The following is a 23089-nucleotide window of genomic DNA, read 5'->3' on the forward strand; positions in this document are numbered from 1 at the left end:
TATGCCCTTTCCAGAGCCAGACAAGTAGACGTAATTTATTCTATGCCTTCCTTCAGACTCCCAAGAGCTCTTCAGGCTCACCAGGGTCGCACAAGATCTTAATTCCAGAGTTCCCCCACAGAAAACTCCTGGAAGAGAAAGTTGGACTTTTCAAATTAGGGATAATGAGAGAACAAGTTGTCTGGGAACTTCCTACATGAAGTAGGAAGAGGCATGGAGGGTTGGTTAGCATAGAGATGAGTATGGGAAGGCCATTCCAGGGGAGAGGAAAGATAAAGAATGTTTTCTGAATGCAACTTTGTATCTACGTCCCCTCTCCTGAGGAAATGCCCCATCAGCACTTAGAAGCAGGAGGGAAGCTTGAGGAGTCCTTGTTCATTCCAGTAGAAGTACTGCCTCATCAAGGTGACCCTGTCAGCCTACGTGACCCATTGCAAGTCTCTAGCCCATAACTGTTAGGGCTCACAGGACAAAGTCTCCCTAAAGTACTTTAATCCTATCCACTGAGCCAGTCCCACGGAGGCCCTGTGCCCTCTCTTTTTTCCCTACAAGTGTAACCATAACTAGGCTTGCTAAAATGTTAGTGGGACTGTAAGCAGACCCTATCCCCCCAAAAGTAACCGGAGATTTGGAAGACCAAGAAAAGTAGCCGTGAACAATGGATTAAGTGACCCCTTCCCCAGAAATTCCTCCTGCTGCAATTCAAATTTTTTCCTTGGCACCATACCTCCAGTCTTCATGTCCACGCTCACTGGCTACCACTAACCTGACCCACTTAGTCTAGAAAGGACAGCTAGAACTAAGGAGACTTTGGTCTCTCTCCTAGATAAAATATTTTTGTAGGTAATGCTTCAACTTAAAGGATGGCATCATTGGCCCCACTGGGAGAGGTATGGGGGGGAGTGGTTCTGAAATCTCTGTGGAAAGTCCTATATTCGAGAGAGAATGATGCCTCTTCAAATGAACTGGAGCCGACTTTTATTCCCACCTTTCTGGGGAGGGGCGGGCGCTCTGAGGGGATTGTGTGACCATGAGGCTTCCTCCCCACCACTCTCAAATTGGTCCCAGAAGCTGAGACATCTCCCAAACCTCCATGTCAGAATCCATCCTATGAGAAGCTGTTAAGTAACCCAGTTATGACTCAGCACCACACTCTTTCCTCCCTCTCCCCACTGGCCAGAATGAAAGGCAGAACCAAGCAGAAGGCTCCTCCCCTATGGATGGCCACATCCTCACCACAAACTGAGTCAGGACCACACCCTGCCTGTATGGAAAACTACCATGAGAAGGAAGAGGAAAGTTAAACTCCAGGGGTTTTTCAGAGTTCTCAATCCAGAAATCATAGCCATCTACTCTCCACCTGGAACTAACTGAGGAAGATAGTTCTTTCCCTGGCCCTAGCCCTAACTCAGCATGTCGAGGTCTAAATGAACTAAGGCTACTTGGGCCCAGGACTATGTGAAAGATAGGAGGCCACTGTCAACCTGTGTGTGCGGTATTTGTACTAGCCTTGGCCTCTGTGAAGGATGAGCTCTGGTTCAGACCTGGCTTTCACAGGCCCCACCTCCCCACCTCCCTGGTAGGCAGGCCTGGGTCAGAGAAAGAGGCGATCCTCCCTCCACTCCTCCTCCAGGCTGTGGGAGCATTCCTCCCCAGAAAATCAGGGCCCAACCCTGCAAGTTCCCTGCAATGAAGGCATTGTTGTTAGAGAAGTGCCAGAGGTTTTAATTAGATTTGTTTTAGATCAAATAGGTTTTAAAACTTTTCAGATATGATTATGTATGGCTTTCAAACTGCTTAGATTCAGAGTCCTGTTGCTTTAATGTGGAACACTATAAAATGGTGGGCCATTACAATTTTATTGGCATAAAAAAGACATTATGTATATGCTGTAAAAAAAAAAAAAAGTGACACCCATGAGACCAGCTCAAGTGTTTGAGTTTTTTCCTGGCCATATACTACCCGTGCTTTACTTCTCATTCTAGCTATTGCTAGTACTTTCTATAGCAGATGCCCCTGATAAATTATAAGAAATGCTTACAACTGAGAAACATCCATTAACAATTTCTGAAAACTGAGCAAAAATGTTTTTCTATCACTGGAGTGGCCAAGAACCTAGGCTGAGTTGCTGGAACACCTGTGTGTGCAGTCCGAGAACCTCTGAGGAGTTAACACAATGGTTAAGAGCTCAGGTTCTGGAGTTGAGCAGTTCTGGTTAAAAACCCAGCACTGCCACTAACCAGCTGTGTGACCTCAGACATGTTATTTATTTATTTTTTTTTAAGATTTTTTATTTATTTATTTGAGAGAGAGAATGAGAGAGAGAGAGTACATGAGAGGGGGTAAGGTCAGAGGGAGAAGCAGACTCCCCGCTGAGCAGGGAGTCTGATGCGGGACTCCATCCCGGGACTCCAGGATCATGACCTGAGCTGAAGGCAGTCGCTTAACCAACTGAGCCACCCAGGCGCCCTCAGACATGTTATTTAAGATCTCTAAAGAAAACCTATCTTCCATCTTTGTTATCAGGACTAAATGAAAAAATGACTTGTAAAGTATGAAAGGCTATCTAGCCTAGAAACAGAGGAACAGTTCTGGAGTCAGGTCACCTGTTGGTCACTAGCTGTGGAATGAGTAAATCACTTATCCTCTGTGCCTCCATTTTCTCACCTACAAAATGGGAATGCCAGCCCCTACTTCATAGGCTTGTGCAAATTGTATTAGTCCATACACGTAGAGGGCTTACAACAATGCCAAGCATACAGTAAGCCAAACTGTTAGCAAATTATTAAGGTTCTTACTAGTATAATGCCCAGCACTTACCTAGTAAGAACTAAAAAATGTTAGCTATCTCTAATACTATACAGATGAGCTCCTCCTAGGAGACAGGAATTTCATTCCGGGTGGGTTTCCTGATGGGGCCATTTACTTAGTGGAAGGGTATTTCTCCTAGACCTGAAAACAGAATGGGACAGAGAGCCTTAGGAGACTTGCAGAGTCAGAGTGTAACAGTCTTGATTAAGAACGGGTGAGGAAGTTTAAGAAAAAGTTCCTAGGGGGACAGACCTTAAGAATGGTACTTCTATGTAAGGTCAGGAACTACAACACAGGTAAGGTACTCAGGCAGAGAAGGTTATCTCCAAAGTAGGGTGAAGGTAATGAAAGACAATAGGTGGTGTTGGGTGGACGCTGTAAATCAAGAAGCTATAATGGAGGGGCGCCTGGGTGGCTCAGTCAGTTAATCGTCTGCCTTCGGCTCAGGTCATGATCCCAGGGTCCTGGGATTGAGCCCCGCCATCAGGCTCCCTGCTCGGCCAGGAGCCTGCTTCTCCCTCTCCCTCTGTCGGCCCACCTGCTTGTGATCTCTCTGTCAAATAAATAAAATCTTAAAAAAAAAAAAAAGGCAGCTATAACAGAATAAGAAGCCAATACTTGAAAAGCCAGCCTTGTTTAATGTTTTTTGTAACCTCTGTGCTTATTTTTATCTATTTTTCCTCATTAATATTTCATAAAATATTCGGCAATGTCCAACCTGTCAGAGAACTAACTTAGGGTTATAGGCACATGAAGCACAGCCTGAAAGGCCAGAAGTAGGTTGGCAGTGGGAATTTCAATGAAACAATTAGGTCTCCTAGAAACAGCTGTCTTTTCTTGTAGAATCTGGATTTTGTTTTATCAAGGGAGGCTGCATTTCTCTAGATGTCAAATTAGAGACCAAGCCAACTTCCTGTACCTGTCAGCTACTCCCCCCTCACCTCCCTTTCCCTAAAGAAATAGTTGGGAGGAAGAGAGAGGGGCCCAACCCCTGAGAGAGCAAGGGAGAGTGGCTAGGTTAAATGCAGAAAGAAAGGAACAGGCATCAGTGGTATTCTCTATCCTTCTGAGTTTGTGTCATCTGCACAACTGTAAGTTTCCCTTCTTTATCCAGTCCACTGAAAAAAATGTTGCCAGATCTGTAGGACACTGCGCTAGAGGACTCAGCTTTGGCTCCACCCAACATAATTAGTTCCAACCCTGAGGATATGCCACTCTCCCTACCCAACACCCCATTTGGGGGCTTGGGGCAGGTGCTGGGCCAAGGCTAGTCAGACCACAGTGATCATATCCAGTCCACAGCACCTTCCATTTTATTGTTTTATTTACAAACAGGGTGAAGTCAACTGGGAAAATCAGGAGTAGGGAGTCAGTCTGGGCCATCCAAATGTGGAGTGGTTCCTGGGTCAGTCTCCACCATGAAGGCCGCCTCTTCTATCCTTTTCCTGCCCCTTGGTAATGGCCCCTTGATTCCTCAGGGCAGCCTCACACACTGCTCCTGAGCCCTTGTGTGAGGGCAGATGGATCCTGGGGGAACAGGGGTGGTACGAGGGCTGGGGCCCCCTCAGTTTGTGTAAACCTGAGTTCCGATCACACGCATGATTTCCTTCTGTATCTTGGGGTCCTGAGTATTAATGTTGGCATCGCCCACCTGACCATCCTCATATCTGCCAAAGATAGGGCAAGTGTGAGCACAAGGGGGAGAACAAAACCAGAATAATGTCAACCAGTGGAATTATATTTGGAGGTGTGGCCATCCCATCCCAGAAGTTAAAAATCTTTCTTGCTATTCTTCTGGGTGGAAAAGATTCAGCTTATCTCATTTCCTTTAAACAGACCTTGACCTATACCCATCCCCATCTTCCACAGGCAAAGTTCCAGTGCCAGCTCCACGCAGGTAGCCAGGGACAAGTCTTGGATGACAGAAACAGACTTTCCCAGTAATCACACCATCCCCCCCCACCCTCATTCCTCAGAGTGAGCCCCAAGGTACCCTCCTAGACTTACACAAAGAAGAACCGTGTGCAGACATGGTCAGACACAGGGCACACCCAGATGTTCCCATGCTTCTGGAGGTCCTTAGATGTAATCACTGGGAAAAGGGGGCCAGAAGTTATAGATATAATGCTTAAGTCACACAGTCCAGGGAGGGGAGGGAAGACATGATGTGTCAACAACACCCTTGGCTGGATCATAAGGTTGGGGACACAGAAAAACAGGGACTGGGTGAGCCACCTACCTTCACAAAGTGCTATACAGTTTAGATTCCGACTCTGCAGGAACCTCGACTGAATGGATCGGGTCTGGAAGAGAAGGAAAGCAGAGCCAGGTAGACTATTACAGCTTTCCCTAGACAGCACGGTTAGCTGCTGATGGCTAGGGGTGTGGATCAGGGATATCTGGGACTCCCCAGACACCACCTCGCCCAAATTTGCTTTCCCATAATCAGTCTGGATGAGTCCATAGCTTCCATCTTTACATTTTCACGTCACTGCATTTAAACTCAGTCTCTGCTTTCATACCTATGACTGAGGCCACATATGACTCTGAAAGTGTGTTCATCTTAGAACATATCTGATTCCTTCAAATGATCTGCAAACTACCCACCTCCCCAACCATCTGTTTCCCCATCCAACTCTGTAGCCTAAACTTATCCCAGGGGAAGGGTTCTGCCTCACTAGAGCAGTGCCAACCAATAATACCTGGGGGATGGTATTCATCCTGTTATATCTCTGGACCAGCTCATCCTTGGAGGGCATCCTGTGCTGTCCTTTTCCCATTCCTGTCACAGAACAACAAATCCAGTTCACGCACCCATTCCTCAATCAAATATTTACTAAGGTGCATACTAAGTGCCAGGCACTGAGCTAGACATGTAGTGAATAAAACAAACAAGGTATCTGCCCTGACACAATTTAGTCTGATGGAGACTAGAGCAAAGAACAAGTAATTACAACACAGTATGGTAAGAGGTGTAATGGGGAGAATCTAGAACAATGTGTGAGCTATAGGAGGGGAACTAGCCTGCTCTAGGGGTTTGAAGAAGGCTTCCCAGTGACAGCTAGAAAGAACTAGTTAAATGAAGAGGAGGAAAGTGTTCTGGCAGAGGTAAGAGGACATGGAAGTCCTGGAGGAAGAAAGCAATGTGCCTTAGTTTGTATGGAGCATAGTCAATGGAAGGGGAGTGACAACAGATGATGTGGAAGCTTTAAGCTAGGTCAGATCAGGCAGGCCTTACAGACCATGTTAAGGCAACTGGAGTTTATTCTGAGAACATCAGAGAATCACTAAAAGGCTCTAAGACAGGGGAGGAACACATGAAGTGAGCCAGGAATGAGGGGCCAGGAAAGTGGTATCAACACCTTGGATCAATGCCAGGTTGAGCAAAATGAATGACGAGGAAGCAAGCAGAGTGAGTCAGATCTGCTCTAGTCTCAAAGTTACACAGAAAACTATGACCAGAGTCACTTAAGAGAGAAGGCAGAAAGCACAGCAGGTAAGTGATGAATAATTTTCCACAAGTAACCACAATGGCAACAACCTTAAGAATCCTGCTTACTTCCTCAACTCTTTGAGGAAGTGGTGCCAATTCCCTCCAGTTTCCCCCCTACCTAAATCCATAAATCCTCCACCATCCTTATCTCCCAGCGAAGAGCCCTATTTATAACATTTATAGACTCCTTCTAGATTTTTCTTATTTAGATACAAAACTGTGCTTGTGTGCCCCTACTCCCAACTGCTTTTTGGCCTGTGACTAAGACTTCAGTCTTTGTACTAAGCTTTCTCACAGGCCCAGCCTTATCACAGTCGCGTGTGTGTGTGTGTGTGTGTGTGTGTGTGCGTGCGCGCGCGCGCACGCGCGTCCCCTTCTGTTAGGGAGATGGATGAAGATGGGAAATGATGCTATCACAACAGACCATAAACCAGGCCCCTATCTCACCACTCCATCCTGCAACTTTCTATTACTAATCCCACTCTGCTTCAATTCTTGGTTTTGTGCTAGCCATGGTGCAGGAGTGCAGATGACTGGACTGACATTCTTCACTGCTCAGGCTGTCAATTCATCACGCACTGACACTAAAGTCCCATGACAGATTTACGGCCTGAACAAAACTCAGGGCAAGACTTAAATTAATTTCTTCCTCCTACAGAACACCTACCACCCCTCTATTTCCACTTTCTCCATTAGCCTTAACTAGGTTTAGCTCTGAATCCAAACATCATGACCTTCTCATCCTGGGTATTTCAGTGCAAGATTCTGAGTGAAATTCCCACTCAAGTTCTACCCCAGAGGATAAGAAAGAACAATCTGACTTCTATGGCTGGTCTTTGAGATGGCCCTTATGATACAATCCAAATCCTGTCCCATCCCAATCCTGTTGCACACTGCCCTGTCCATATTGACCCAATGATCTTCTGTCAGTTTACCAAGACCAGAACCTGAGAACATGGTGGCTAACATAATCCCTGGATGCTTTGTGTCCAGAGTACACACATATCAGAAGTCTCTAAACAGAACTAAACAAACAGATGTTTACCATCTTCTTTCTCACTGGCCCTCATTATAACCTGCACACAATGGCCAAGTCATTGGAATGGAGGTTCCACGGGCCAAATGGATGCTCTCTATTTATACCGGCTCCCAGAGGGCACCGAATGCCACAAAACTAAGGATACCCTGAGGAAGAACAGAGAAAACCAGAGCTAAATAGGGTAGATGGAAACATGTAAGAAGACAGAGTTGGCTAAATGCTAGAGTAACTACAATGAACTGGACATTTGTACACATCTCACATGATAGAGACCCTCACATATCTTTGGGCCCTCAAAGACTCAGTCATTCAAGTAAAGCCTACCTGGTCAATCCAAGAAAGTGATAAGAAAACTGGCCTAGAAGTTAGGAGGCCTAGACTCTAATCCTAGCTCTGCTACTCATAGTTGTGTGACCCCACGAAAGTCCTTTAACTTCTCTGTATGAGCTTTCCTAACTGTAAAGTAATAAAGGACTGGATGTAACTCTAAGAGTAAAATCCTATGCCATTTTGTATCCATAATCAATGGACCTTTGCAAGAGGGAAAAGCATGGTGCCATATGATGTTTTTATGTAATCAGGAAAGTAATGAAGAAAGATAAGGGGTCAACAGAGATTCCTGGCTCCATATGGCAACTAAAGGGACTCAGGCACTTAGTAGTAAACAGAAGCCAGTGAGAGGAAAGAGGGCGAGAACAGGGAGAGAACAATCAGGAAGCAAGAATTCTGTGGGCACCAAGAACCAGAAGAATCTAACTCAGAAAATAAGAGCTTAATGAGGGAAGCTCAGGCTTGGACAAAGATAAAAATTAAGAAACCTGGACAAAGAAGCCAAAAAGACTACCCCAACACAACCCCTACTGTGCACGGCAGGCACACAGAATAAGATTCATTCACGCATTCAATCAGTATTACCCTGTGTGGATTCATCATCAGGTTTGGTTCATGACACACTATCATTAATTTATTTACTCATTATCTATTATACCTATAGACCCAACATTACTAGTGACTTACATCTAACTATCTGCCTCTTCTTGGAGGTAACCACTATCCTGAAATTTCTTTAGTTTTAGCATACACACATACACACATGCACCTAAATGTTTAATTTTGTTTGCTTTTGAACAATATAAAAAAGACATCATTCAGTGGTGTTCTGGGCTTGCTTTTTTTTTTTTTTTAAAGATTTTATTTATTTATTTGAGAGAGAGAGAGAAAGCATGGAGGTGGGGGGAGGAGCAGAGGGAGAGGGACAAGCAGACTCCATGGTGAGTGCAGAGCCTGACATGGGGCTTGATCTCACAACTCTGAGATCATGACCTGAGCTGAAACCAAGAGTTGGACGCTTAACCGACTGAGCCACCCAGGTGCCCCTGGGCTTGCCTGTTTTAAAATCAATTAATTACTAAGATTTTTCCATACAGTTGAGAGCCACTGTTCAACCATTTTCATTGCTAAATAATAATCCACCCTGAGAATATACTAAAATGTATTTATCCTTCCTCCTGATAATCTAATAATGAGCATTTGGGTTGTTTCCAAGATTTGCTATTGCAAATGGTATTGTTTTGAACATTCACGTACACCTTTGGGTGTATGTAAGCAGGAATGAAAATGCTGGGTGGCTGGGATAAAATTTTTCAGCTCTATGAAATTTAACACCAAATTATTTTCCAAAGTGGTTATACCAATTTATATCCCCATTAAAAATAAAAGAGATCCTGCTGATCTACAACTTCTAGAACCATTAGAGGTATTACCAGGTTTCTTGATTTTTGCCAATCCACATAGGTGCTAAATAGTAAGTCTTTTTGGTCTTGATTTTATTTCCTTAATAGCAGTTGAGCAGCTTTTCATATTTTTTGGTCATTTCTTCAGTGAAATGCCTGTTCATGTCATTTACCTATTTTCCTATCGAGTTGTCTTTTTCTTATTGATTTTTAATTATTTTATTTTTTTTTTAAAAAGATTGTATTTATTTGAGAGAGAGAGAGAGAGAGAGAGAGAGCACAAGCAGGGGGAGGGGCAGAGAGAAAAGCAGACTCCACACTGAGCAGGGAGCCCGACGTGGGGCTCGATCCCAGGACCCTGGGGTCATGATCTGACCTGAAGGCAGATGCTTAACTGACTGAGCCACCCAAGCACTCTGATTTTTAAAATACATTTTTGGACAGCCATCTTGCTCTTGCCGCGTGCTGTTGTTGGAGGACCCTCCCTGCTTCAGATTTACCAACAGCATGAATCAAGAAAAGTTAGCCAAACTTCAGGCTCAGGTCCAGATAGAGGGCAAGGGTACAGCTCGCAGAAAGAAGAAGGTGGTACATAGAACAGCTACGGCTGATGACAAAAAACTTCAGAGTTCTCTAAAAAAACTGGCTGTGAATAATATAGCTGGGTGATTATATTGAAGAGGTGAACATGATTAAAGATGATGGGACAGTTATTCATTTCAACAATCCCAAAGTCCAAGCTTCCCTTTCTGCTAACACCTTTGCAATTACTGGTCATGCAGAAGCCAAACCAATCACAGAATTGCTTCCTGGAATATTAAGTCAGCTTGGTGCTGACAGTTTAACAAGTCTTAGGAAGTTAGCTGAACAGTTCCCTCGGCAAGTGTTGGATAGCAAAGCACCAAAACCAGAAGACATTGATGAAGAGGATGATGATGTTCCAGATCTTGTAGAAAATTTTGATGAGGCATCAAAGAATGAAGCTAACTAAAAATTTTTCTGGAGTTTGGAAGCTGGCATGGACTAGATTTAACAAATCAGCTATGTGGTTCCAAAGTTTTACAGACATGGAGAACATCAACTGTTACTAGTAGTTCAGTAATATAAATATTTTGTATATTAATAATGCTGTTTGTTCAGCATTTTTCGGTCATTTGATTTTGCATTTTGCACTTCCTCCCAGGATCTATTCTTTCAGTCAAAATACGAAGTATTGGTGCAGTTTGAGGGTGTTTTGGTGTTTGATTCTCAGTTTTCTGTTTTTTCGTTGGGGTATTTTTGGTGTGTGTATGTGTATGTATGTGTGTGCGTATGTGTGTATACAGTGGAGAGCAAATTGGAAAACAGTTCTATTTATCCTCCTTCTTCCCCCAGTAGAAAATAAAACAAATCTTTACATTTAAAAAACAAAACATTTTTATTACTAATGTGTTAAATGTGTTGCTAAATGTCTTCTGGTTTGTAGCTTTTCACTTTCTTAAGAAGTCTTCTGATGAACACCAGTTTTTAGTTTTAATAAAGTCAAATTTACTGATCTTTTATGATTTATAATTCTATTTCCATTCTCTGGGTAATTTTGTATAAGACTGTAATAATTGGTTTGGTTTGGTTAAAGTTTGGTTTCAGACTCACTTATAAAACTATCTGGGCTCGGTGAGTTTTTTGGGTTTTTTCTGTTGTTGTTAGAGTAGTTTAAAATTTAGAGACTCATTCTAAGTTCTATGATTCTGGATCTAAGTTTTCTTATCTTTGTAACAGTTAAATTACTGGAGAATACTAAATAATAACCTATAAAGAATTAATACTGTCCCTTTTATATGGCAGATTTGTAAATACATGGTGGTTATCCTTTATACAGAGACTATACAGAACAAGAACAAAAGACTGAAAAGGAACTAAGACATGAACCTGGAACACTGAGAGAGCTTCTAGTCAGATTTGTTTTCTGAACAGAACAAAGCTGGACTTATCTCCTGACTAGAATATGGGCTTCATTCATGCCTTATCTTTGGAATACAAGGCTTTCTCTTCCATCCAATGTAACTATTATAATGTTATGTAATTATAAACAGTTTAAATTTTAAAAAAGTAGTTGACAGGGAGAACAATGTCTCCAGACATGTAAGCCAATGGAAGTTACTCAAGCCTTCAAGTGTATTCATATATAAACTCACATGCACGTGGGCACATACAGCATCCATAATAATGACAGGCTACCGCTAACACCAAAAATGTAGTCTACACAAAGCCTCATTTCAATCTCCCAGTTAATCCCTAACTTAATCTCAGAGTCAAGCCTCTACAATGAATAAAGCTATCCCCATGGAGAAGAGGACTACCTAAAAGAAAGGGAGACAACTGGCCTCGTCTTGTAAAGAATCTAAATTTCTTTTTTTTTCTTTTTTTTTAAGTTTTTTTTTTTTTTATTTTTTTATTTGAGAGAGAGAATGAGATAGAGAGAGAGCATGAGAGGGGAGAGGGTCAGAGGGAGAAGCAGACTCTCCGCTGAGCAGGGAGCCCGATGTGGGACTTGATCCCGGGACTCCAGATCATGACCTGAGCTGAAGGCAGTCGCTTAACCAACTGAGCCACCCAGGCGCCCAAGAATCTAAATTTTTAATAAGAGGAGGCAGAGAGACAGACTATGTATCTATGACTGGAGAGAGAGCTGACATAGACCAAGTATCCATGATGAACGAGGAGGAGACAGCATAGATTATGTATTTACAAAATGAATGCGACGTAAATACAGTCAAGGTGGCCACAGAGTATTTCTTACCTGAGTATCCAAAGGAAATACTGGAGATGGGGCTCAGGTAGATGCCTTTGCCATAGGCTGCTCCATGCAGCTTGCAGGGAAACACCAGGATGAGCAATATGAGCCTGGGCCCTCCCATGGCTGTATATTAGGCAGCCACAAGGCTTATCCAGCCCTCTGTCCCTCCAATTACCTTCTCACTCATTCAGATAACACTAGGAACCTACTCTTGAAAAGCTGATTGGCTGAAAAGTGGGTGCAGATTAACCCCTTTGCCCTACTAGATACTGATGTCTTTGAAAGTGAGGAGTGGCAGAGCCACTGAGTCAGTCCCTCAGAATCCATACTCCTGTCCCCAGGTCTTGGCACATATGCAGATTCCAAAAAAGGAACTACAGAACAGGTAGCCAAGAGGAGGAACAATACGCATTCCTTGGAGGCTCACAGGGCAAAGAAATAAGTCTTTTGTATCAATTCTCTGAATTGACTGAATGAACAGTCACATAAATTAAAAAGCTTTGTCTTACAGGTTAATTCATCACAGTGGCTGCAGTTAGCAATTCATATTCCTGCCTATTACTATAATCCCGTTCCCAAAACCACCAAAAAATACAGCCTGGGGTCAATGATACAACAGCCACATTCATTCTATACAATTTCAACCTCTTTCCTAGGGAAGCCCCACAACAGGCTAGATTTGAGGATGCTGAGGCAAAAACAGCTGAGTACTCTAGAGCAGCCTTCCCCAAAACTGAGTGGGGCAGGGAGGGGGGCGGTGGAGAGAAAGGGAAAGGGGTACAGCCTCACCTGCAGTTTGGTGTAGGATGCATTGACCAGCCCATTGCGCAGGATCGAATGCCAGTTCTCAATGTGGGACCCACTGTAAGGCAGGGTAGAAGACATGTGTCCTCACAGTATGAGGTTCCCAGAAGCACTTCTAAGACTGCCACTCCCACCCATCCTCACCCACACGGGACATGATGATAGACACAGATACACCTAGTGATGGACATGCACATGGATACAGTCACAGGCATGCAAGATATGTGTGTGTGGCTAACCCTCCATCTTAATTTCCAGTCCCATCCTCTTCTCTGTGCTTCATATAGTCCCATCCTAAATCCCCAAATGCTGGTTCAGCATTTTATTTGTATATATATCTATTTTCCTGATATTTCAAGTTACGTAGATGCATCTCACACTCAACAAACTTATCACTGATCCCAAATATGGCTGCCAGTCCTGACTTGACATCTATCTTAAGAAAAGGGCACCACCATGCCCTTCTTAATCTCTCTCTCACTTTCTCTCCCCTCCCACGATTCAGCATAAATCACTGATTTCCTTCCAAGTAGCTTTCAGATCTATCTCCTCCGATCTATTCCTTCAACCACATCTTTTTATATGTAAATGTCATTTTCCTTCAACTATAACATAAGTAGCTTGAGAGTAAAGACCATATCGTATGTATCTTTCTACCTTCTATAGCACCTACCACAATAATAATAAATATTTGACTGATCAGTTGATGGACATAGGTAACACACACTCATATACCTCAAGTGAAGTTGCCCTCCCATCCCCCTAAATTATTTGTTGTCCTCCCCACCCCCACCCCCAGTCCCCACCCTCCTCACTGGAAGGCAAAGGTGCTGCCATAGAGCTTCTTGGCGGTCCGGAACCGAGCCTCCTTGGCAGGAGGGCTGCTCAGCAGGAGGAACTGGTGTGAGGTGTGCATGAACTTCAGCTGCTGCCCAGGGTGGGGGTCGGGTCAGGAAAATAGAGCAGAAATGGAGATCAGGGAGGGAAGGGTTGGGGAGAGGGAGCAAATCAGGCTTGCACTGACCCCAAATAAAGAGATTATGCTTAGGTCCAAAGACTACTGTTGATGGACAGAGCCAATGAAACAAATCTAGGACCAATGTGGTTAGCTGGTTTGGAGCCCCTCCCTGCCCCTCACCAGAAATTTAAAGAGTTTAGAAGAATAGTCACTTACCCTGCTGAGAGGTAGTTTGACAATGTGTGACCTGTTGCTAGAGATGATCCTAGCATAAAACAGAAAAAAAAGGAATGGAAAGAATGAATGTGTGGCCAGACCATCCAGAACAAAGCAGCAGCCTTGCTGAACCCCTGGGAGAACAAGCAAGGATTCCAGGGCTGTCTGCTTTGTGTGAAATGTTCAGGTCACTATCTGGGTATTCCTGGGGTTGTAATGCTCGTGTAGAAAAATGTAAAAGGGAAGCTACTGACCAGAGACCAGCTAGTTACTGGGTAAACGATGGATGAAAGAAAGACAGGGATGAAAGGGAGACTGCTACATCTAGGAAGAGAAAAGAATAATACAAAAGGAAGAGTACATAAGATCAGCTACAAAAAAAAAAAAATCAGAAAGCAGGGATCTCTATTAGCAGGGTGACAACTTGTACTTGGGATTTAGAGACACACAACTGGGGCTCAAGAGCCATCCCATCTGAGCTAAGAGGAAGCCTTCAGGGCTCTCGAGGATGGGGAGGAATGGAAAGAAAGTTACTGTTTGGGCTGGAGAAAGAAAGAGAAGAAACTACAACAATCTTCCTGAGGATTCAAGGACAGATTGGGCTGTGTGTAGGCTGAACTCAGAGCGCAGGAGAGAACAAAGGCATAAAACAGTGAGAGCTCAGCAAGGCAATGTTATCTCATGTAGCGGATACAGTTTGGTTCTTTGGGCTTCACCCATTTACTTGTGATGCCATCCTGGATAGTCTATGCCTGATCACTCCTCATGCTATGTGGGAGCATGTTGCATTGAGAAAGTACTGATGTCAAAAGCTGACTAGGAGGGGAAAGCTATGTCAGGAAAACAACAAAAATCAAGATCAGGGAAGAAGGGCAGGAGGTGGAGGGCAGTAGAAATGTTCAGGACCTTTGTTAGAAAGGAATAATAATAGTGCCTCAAGGCTCTGGATAGTGTACATCAACAGGGAAGGCCTTGAGACAGGGAAAAAGAGTAGAAGAGGGAGACAGACCTCTCTGGATGCACAGAAAACTGAGCTGTAACAGTACTAATGCTTAAATGCAGAGGATACTTAAAAACATATTGGGGAAACAACACCTAAAGAGAACCCGAAACATGGTGTCAGAATTTGTGAGTTCTTAATAGGCTCTGAGTTCTTTTCAGGGCAAGTATATCAATAAAACCCCAAGAAAAAGCAGCCAGAACATCTATAACCTCAGGGAGGATGCTAAAACTGCCTCTAAAAGAAGGTGTAGGTTCCATGTCTAATATCATACACCCCCACACCTCCCTCCCTTCCAATCCCCGAAGGATGAACCATTCTATCCATACTACTTACCACTGCAAGAGAGGATGGGCCAAGGGATCCAGCTTGTCCATCTGCTTCTTGATTTCTAGATATGAGCCCTGTAAGACAGAGGCCATAAAGTTATCTCCCAGGAGAGGTGGGGCCCTCCCACTTAAAACAGACTGTCAGGGCCTAGGGCAAGATAGGCACCGAAGGCCACACAAAGGCAAGCAGAGATGGGGTTCCCACCCTCAAGGAGCCCAGTCAGATTGGTAAGACTCATAAATAAATATGAAAATGACTGAAAATGCTTACAAAACAACATGCAGGTGGGTCTCCCTCATTTTATGCAATTCCTACAACCCTAAAAAGTTGACTTTAAATAAAAAATAAATAAAATCAATGTCCCAGGAAGATCAGGCTAAGGAATCCTGTGGTAAAACTTTACATAAAGCAGAGTCCTTCTGACAAATCATCCCTCCTAGGTATATCTTATGTGTTAATCTGAACTGTGATATATAGGATTTGCTGAGAAGAGGCCCACCTGTAAATGTGAGTACAAATGAATGTCTATTCATGCAGAGATTGCAGACGAGGGGTGGGGAAGTCTGGTGAGGGGCAGCCTTGAGTCAAAGGATGGTCACTGCTCCATGTTGCTGCCCCACCCCTAGAAGGACAGAAGATGTAGGCCCCTGGGGCTAGTTCCTTACGTCCAAGCCCCCTCCTCACCCTCCCAACCCTGGGCAAAAGTCTTTCCCTCACTTCTCTAATTCCCTAAGAATTATGGGGAAAACATTAAATGTGAACAACTTGTGAAGGAATTGGCAGCAAAGGTAAAGGTTGAGAGAGACATCGGGAGTGAGAAAGAGGAATAACAGAGAACAAGGATTGGGAAGGCTGAAGAGGGAAGACTAAAGAAAATACAGTGAGGAATCTGAGTAGCATTTCTAAATCTTCACTCCATTCCCATGGATTCCAAGCACAACAGGGCACTTAAGCAGGACAGGCAGAAGGCAGAATACCTGGGTCATTTCCCGGATGGACATCACACTATCCAGAGCTTTCTGAAGTCGCTCATAATTCTTCTTCTGTGGGGAATCAATAGGAAGAGAAGACCCAGATGAAGAAAAGTAGAGAGTAGGATGTAATGAAAAGGGAGGGCCAGATGTACAAAAGAAGTCTAGGCCCCAGGGAAATAGCATGTCATAGAAAGAACACAGATTGAATGTCAGACAGTTCTGGAATCACATGCTAGTTCTCTTTTACCAGCTGGAAGTAATAGGGGAAGTTACTTAACCTCTTAGAACCTCAGTATTCCTGTATGTTAATGAAGATAAAAATTCCCACTACACTCAGAGATGTTCTGAGGACTAAATAACATATGTAAAGTACCTATATAGTGTGTGATACATAGCAAAAAGGGTAATAGTGAGGCACTCTGCTAGGTACTTGTGATGGTTAATTTTTTTTTTTAAGATTTTATTTATTTGACAGAGAGATATAGCGAGAGAGGGAACACAAGCAGGGGGAGTGGGAGAGGGAGAAGCAGGCTTCCCGCGGAGCAGGGAGCCCAGTGTGGGGCTTGATCCCAGGACCCTGGGATCATGACCTGAGCCGAAGGCAGACACTTAATAACTGAGCCACCGAGGTGCCCCTTGTGATGGTTAATTTTGTCAGTGGTTAATCAAGTTGATCTGACTGGGTCATGGAGTGCCCATTTTGTCATGCATTACTCTTGATGTGTCTGTGAGGGTGTTTCTAGATGAGATTAACCTCTGAATCAGCCGACTGAGTACAGCAGATTGCCTGCCCTCATTTGGACAGGCCTCACACAATCAGTTGAAGGTCTGAGGAGAACAAAAAGGCCAAGGAAGAGGGAACGCTCCCTGCCTGACTGCTGAAGCTAGGACACTCACTGGTCTTTTCCTACCTTTGGACTGGAATTGAAAAATCTGCTCTTTTTGGATCTCAAGACTGCCAGCTTTTGAATTGGAATTTACACCACTGGCTCTCCTGGGTCTCCAGCTTGCCAACTGCAGATCCTGGGACTTCTCAGCCTTCATAACTGCATGAGCCACTTCCTTCTAATAAATCTTTTTCTATATATATCTCCTATTGGTTCTGTTTCTCCAGAGAACCCTAATACAGTACTTTACATATATTATCTCTCATTTTTATAACAATCTGCAAAGTAGGTATTATCCCCTTTTTACAGATAAGCAAATCAAGGTTCAGAAAGGTTAAGCGACTTTTCTTACATCATTCAGCCAGGGAACAGTAGAACCAACCTCAAATGGAATCCAGGTCTGTCTGGTTCCAAAGTCAATATTCTTCACTAGTAAAACCCAATAATGTTAATTCTTCTCTCCTCCTTCTAACAAACTCAGTTAGTTAAAACAGCTAAAGCTTGGGGTTTAAGAGTTCCCAAGAACCAAGTGTTCCATTCCTTCTGTCCCGCATTCCAAGCTGTTATATACACCAGAAGGACAGCCCACAGACTCCCACTATCTCTTATCATTTCTATTCCTTAGCCCTTTCTTCCCAAGCAACGATACCTTGGGGTTAAAGGCCAGAGTCTTGGGATCAGTGGGGTCCACCACAGACGGATAAGGCTCAAAGATGATGCTCTTTCTAGGGGACTCCAAAGCTGCCCTACACATGGCCACCAACAGATCCACCACCTTAGGAGAAAAGAGAGAAAGAGGGCAGAAGCTAAAGGATCTCCCAGAGCTGGGAGTCACACAGTATCCAGCATTTTGGAGGCTCTCAGCACTTCTCTCTGCTGTTCTTCTTTAAAAGCAAATATGCTTATGGTTTCATTAGAAAATACAGACTGTTTATAAAAATTCAAGTAACAGTGAATTAAAAAGTGACTAAAGAAAAGATAAAAATCATCCCCCACCCCCAAACAAATCTCACATATCACAGGTACTACTGTTAAGTCTGATGTCTCTCCTTTCAGATTATTCTTCCTATGGAACTAGTTATTTTATTAAATAGGTAACTGAAAAAGAAAACTACACTACACTTACTGTTGCATTATCTTCTTTATATATAATGTTCTACCCATAAGTAATAGCTGTAGAGTATTTCCACTGTAAGGACATGCCATGGTATCTTTAACAGAACCCCAGAGATGGAACTGTATCCATGTTTTTTTTTTTCCACTACTGCAAACAAGAGTATCGTGAACATCCTTACACATGTAAGCATTTCTGGAGGTTAAATTGCAAGGAGTGGAATTGCTAGGTTGCCTGGCCTTTCTTGATACCAGTTCCCCAGCAGCTTTTCTCTCTCCCATACCTCTGCTCCAGTGGCGACCTCCTCTGCAGCTCCGGACATGACTCCCAGCGTGTAGAAGGAGAAAACACACAGCTCACGAGTACAGACGGCTGGCTGGATGGACATATTAAACAGACATAGTGGCACAGGGTGTGCAGTAAGAAGGTGTTATAGAGAGAAGGACAAATCTGACCTCAGACAACTCTAGAATGAGGTAGGAATTTGGGGCCCTCTACGTCATAAGAAAACTATAAATTAGTCCTAATTAAAACGCCTTATGTATAAGTTTGAGAGTTAATGCTATCTCCTCTATGAAGCCTCCCATGACTTCCCTAGGTAGTTAGATGTTCTCTCTTGTGAGTTTCCACAACACTGCTCGTGTCTCCTCTCCATACTTATAGTGCAGTGTCTGTCCACCTACCTACGCTTGGGAGTCCTTAAGAACAGCATCATATGCAATCATCTTGATCAATACCTGATCCCTATTTTTAAATGTTGGGTGGGGGTTGTATCTTCAAAAATGTTCATATAGCCTCATCTTTCCAAACAGGACTGCTGAGATTTGTTTTCTGAGAAAAACAATTATTTCTAGAGTCAGGGAGTATGGACAGAATTCTACCTTTACCATAGACCTAGGAAGAAAGGAAGAAAGGCAAGATGAGGAGTGAAGGAGCCTTGGCTAAGGGTCCAAGGGAAGAGGGTCATAAGTTAGGGCATATACCTTGAGCATGGACCCATTCTGGAAGACATGCTGCTCATCACACACCACACAGTACTCATTCAACGTTGGAATCCTCTGTTCTGCATACTTCATGATCTGGGGAGAGAAGAGATTATATCAAGTCCTTTGGAAGTACAGGCACAGATAAGGGAAATTATTTAAGCTTCTTTCCAGCTACTCTCCCTACTCCCAGCCCTGTGCCTACGGCAGAATCTATTCTTGGGCCCTGCACTTAAACTGATGGCCCAACTCTAGAGCTACAACTATAAACATAGGAACAGCCATGGCAGAAGACCTGAGTTAAAATCCTACCCCCCTCTACCACTTAATAACATAAATAACTTTGGGGGCGCCTGGGTGGCTCAGTCCGTTGGGCGACTGCCTTCAGCTCAGGTCATGATCCTGGGGTCTTGGAACAGAGCCCCGCATCCAGCTCCCTGCTCAGCGGAGAGCCTGTTTCTCCCTCTCCATCGGCCTGCCACTCCGCCTACTTGTGCTCTCTGTCAAATAAATAAATAAAATCTTTAAAAAAATATATATATATATAACTTTGGGCAAATCAGTTAACCTGAGCCTTGGTGTCTTCATTTATAAAGTGGGTATTATTAACCCCACAGAGGAATGGAGATTAATGAGATAATTTCATTAAAGTATTTTTTTTTAAAGATTTTATTTATTTGACAGAGACAGCGAAAGAGGGAACACAAGCAGGGGGAGTGGGAGAGGGAGAAGCAGGCTTTCCGTGGAGCAGGGAGCCCGATGCAGGGCTCGATCCCAGAACCCTGGGATCATGACATGAGCCAAAGGCAGAGGCTTAACGACTGAGCCTCCCAGGTGCCCCTTCATGGTAGTATTTATAAACATTAACAGGTACTACCCAAACTATTAACCTTAGTTGTGGTAATTACAGATTGTCCCTCTGAGATAGGTGAATATTCAGTCCATGATTATATGGTAGGGAGGCCCGTTCACTGGTCAAAAGCATAGATACAATTCTGTTGGGAAGAGAGCACAAATCCAGAGCCATTTGGCAATACCCTAAAAACAATTTAAGTTAATATATAGTGTTTTATTAGTTTCAAGGGTAGAATTTAGTGATTTATCAGTTGCATATAACAGCCAGTGCTCATTACTAAAGAATTTTTTAAAATGCCCTGTCTAGGGGCACCTGGCTGGCTCAGTCAGTGGACCACACAACTTTCAATCTCGGAGTCATGAGCTCAAGCCCCACACTGGGTGTAGAGCTTACTTAAAAAGAAAAACAAAACCTAAAAAACAGCAACAATAACCAAATAAAACCACTTTTTTTTTTAAGATTTTATTTATTTATTTTGACAGAGACACAGCGAGAGAGGGAACACAAGCAGGGGGAGTGGGGGAGGGAGAAGCAGGCTTCCCGCAGAGCAGGGAGCCTGACGCAGGGCTCGATCCCAGGACCCTGGGATCATGACCTGAGCCGAAGGCAGATGCCCAACGACTGAGCCACTCAGGCACCCCAAACCATACTCTGTCTTACCATGACTCTTTCTATCAGGTAGCAGGTTTTGTATGAATCAAGTTCTTCGCATTTCACATACTTTTGGGCTGGTAAAGGGACATGCAAGGGCTTTTATTCACTCAGATGTACTGAATGCCCACTACGTACCCAGTTTGGTGAATGGTCTCCTTGATTATGCAATAACATAAAAGACTGTCTTCTCAGACCCTCAACACCAACAAGGGAGATGTGGCATGTATACAAATTAATTACAACTCAAAGCATATGGTATGTGACACACAGGTGCCATACAAAACAAAAAGCATCTTAAGAGTTCAATGAGAGAAGAGATCACTCCCACCAATTATGATTTTATGGCACAGGTAGCATTGAGCCTTGACTGCAAAAGGCAGATATGGGGAGGAAGGCCAGTGGAGGGAATGATGTGAACAAAGATAATAGAGACGCAAAAATCAAAGAAAGCATGTCCAGGTAATAAAGAGATATAAAAAAAAAAAAAAACCCCAGTAGAAGCTGGGCAATGAAAGCGGTATAGGGAAAACTTAAGACCACTCGAGTGAGGATGTTGGGGATCATAAGGAAATCAGTGTCAATCCCTCTCATATCTTGACACCATTGCACTTAAAATTTGTCATGCATCATTTGGCACTTGATCAGACATGATCTGTTAGCATCTTCCCAATAATGCCATAAGCTTCTTGAGGATGGGAACTATGCCTTCTTTTCTCCTATCCACACAATGCTTAGTACAGTTCTAAGAGCAGAGCAACTCAGGAAATATCTGTTAACTGACTGAGGAGCTGGGAGATGTTAGGGGATCAGATGAGTCAAATAACAGGGGAAAGGCTTAGGAATGAAGCTTTGAACTCAATTACCTGGACAAGGAATCCATATTCCAGAGTGGGGATGTTCTTGCAGTGACCACTGACCTGAAGAGAGTAGAAAGACAGACATCATGAGCCTCCTATGAAACTGGTGCCAGAGAGACCTCACACTCATCACCTAGGATTCTCCTGAAATAGCTATGCCTTACCTCCAATTAGCCTAAATAATCCCAAAGCTGGAGAGAAGACCTTTAGACATTTTTGCCAAAGGTTCCTACCTTCTTCAAGGTAGGTGAATAGGTTAATACAGCAGCTGATGACCAAGTCCTAACCACATAAAATCATACGTGACATCTTGGGATGCCCAAGCTCAGACTCCCTGCTTCATGGCCTACTATCAGAGAAGCTTGACAGACAGTTATGTTTTCAGCTATTAAAAAATGTGCTCCATTCTACCCATTCATGGTACATGTCCAAGTTTGATTTAGGATGCCTGAAGAGCCATACTCCCACCTCATTTTGAGAAGCTATACTCCCACATTTCCATTCCCACCCTCCTGACACCCAAGTCAAACCCTCCCCAGCCCATGTACCAAAGGAGAGGTCCGTGCTGGGGGAGGGAGGCCCACGTGCTGGGGGCACAGGAGACCTGCCTGGGGGCTGGGAGGATAGCCAAACACCTCCACTTTGGGGTTCTTCATGGTGCAGGAGATGGAACGGTTCATGAGGCGCCCAACTCGAAGCTCTGGTACACCCAGTTTGCCTTTCAGCATGGAGTCCTGTATGATAGGGAAACTGGGAGATCTGGAGAGAGAGCAAAGAGAAGTGATGAAACTGGGAATTCAGAATGAGCCCTAGAAGAACACTGGAGAGGAGCGCCTGGGTGGCTCAGTCGTTAAGCGCCTGCCTTCGTCTCAGGTCATGATCCCAGGGTCCTGGGATCGAGCCCCACATCGGGCTCCCGGCTCCGCGGGAAGCCTGCTTCTCCCTCTCCCACTCCCCCTGCTTGTGTTCCCTCTCTCGCTGTGTCTCTCTCTGTCAAATAAATAAATAAAAACCTTTAATTTAAAAAAACAAACAAACACTGGAGATAAGTGGGTCCTAGGCCAGGATGGGTGAAGTGACTTAAGCCAAAGAACTCCTACCTGAGGAAAGTTCCATTGGATTTTAAACACTTTTAAAACAGTGTATCACAAACCTGAATTGATTCTTATGTCATTATTTGTGTGTTCTTCAGATTGGAACACGGAGAACAGGCAGAGGCAAAGCCTCAGTCAATCTCTATGGCATCTAGGCCAGGTATGGAATGATCCCTTGGACAGGATGCCTGTTTCATTTAGAGAGAGAGAGAGAGACAGAGACAGAGAGAGAGAGAGTGTGTGTGTGTGGTATTTATATACATATGATTAAGTGCTAAATACTGTACTAAGCAAGAAGTAGTTGCAAAGCCTCAGTCAATCTCTATGGCATCTAGGCCAGGTATGGAATGAAAGAGCCTAATGTCTGTCGATAATAGTGCCTGGGAAGCTACAAATCTGGGTTTATATTAGCCTTTGGGCAAGTCAGAGGCCCCAGGGGGACAAAATGTAAGGCCTGGGGACAGAGAACGAGACAATATTTATTTCTAAAACCTAGATAATAAATCAGTG

At 43.8% G+C, this 23089-nt stretch overlaps 1 protein-coding gene and 1 pseudogene across 11 annotated transcripts in view; one reads left to right on the forward strand and one right to left on the reverse strand.

Moving 5' to 3' along the window:
• Window positions 1–4083: 4083 nt before the first annotated feature.
• The window catches only part of PARP6 (poly(ADP-ribose) polymerase family member 6), a 29531-nt gene continuing 10525 nt past the window's right edge, over window positions 4084–23089 (reverse strand). For 3 of the 10 annotated variants that reach the window (XM_027571331.1, XM_027571332.1, XM_027571334.1), the window contains 15 exons: window positions 22034–22244; window positions 21492–21545; window positions 19119–19214; window positions 18419–18511; window positions 17671–17796; window positions 16138–16203; window positions 15167–15234; window positions 13831–13879; window positions 13472–13584; window positions 12642–12714; window positions 11856–11925; window positions 5514–5593; window positions 5051–5114; window positions 4819–4903; window positions 4084–4478 (listed from right to left, as the gene is read on the reverse strand). In XM_027571331.1, coding sequence (XP_027427132.1) covers window positions 4376–4478; window positions 4819–4903; window positions 5051–5114; window positions 5514–5593; window positions 11856–11925; window positions 12642–12714; window positions 13472–13584; window positions 13831–13879; window positions 15167–15234; window positions 16138–16203; window positions 17671–17796; window positions 18419–18511; window positions 19119–19214; window positions 21492–21545; window positions 22034–22244 — 1351 coding nt within the window. In that variant the 3' untranslated portion in view covers window positions 4084–4375. The remainder of the gene's footprint in view (window positions 4479–4818; window positions 4904–5050; window positions 5115–5513; window positions 5594–11855; window positions 11926–12641; window positions 12715–13471; window positions 13585–13830; window positions 13880–15166; window positions 15235–16137; window positions 16204–17670; window positions 17797–18418; window positions 18512–19118; window positions 19215–21491; window positions 21546–22033; window positions 22245–23089) is intronic. The other 7 variants (XM_027571337.1, XM_027571336.1, XM_027571335.1 and 4 more) reach the window with 7 other exon arrangements.
• Window positions 9439–10914, forward strand: LOC113909785 (annotated as a pseudogene). The gene has a single exon (XR_003515813.1). The product of XR_003515813.1 is annotated as a transcription factor BTF3 homolog 4-like (transcript).

This window comes from Zalophus californianus, chromosome 6 (assembly GCF_009762305.2).
Source record: "Zalophus californianus isolate mZalCal1 chromosome 6, mZalCal1.pri.v2, whole genome shotgun sequence".
In the NCBI taxonomy this organism is placed as follows: Eukaryota; Metazoa; Chordata; class Mammalia; order Carnivora; family Otariidae; genus Zalophus; species Zalophus californianus.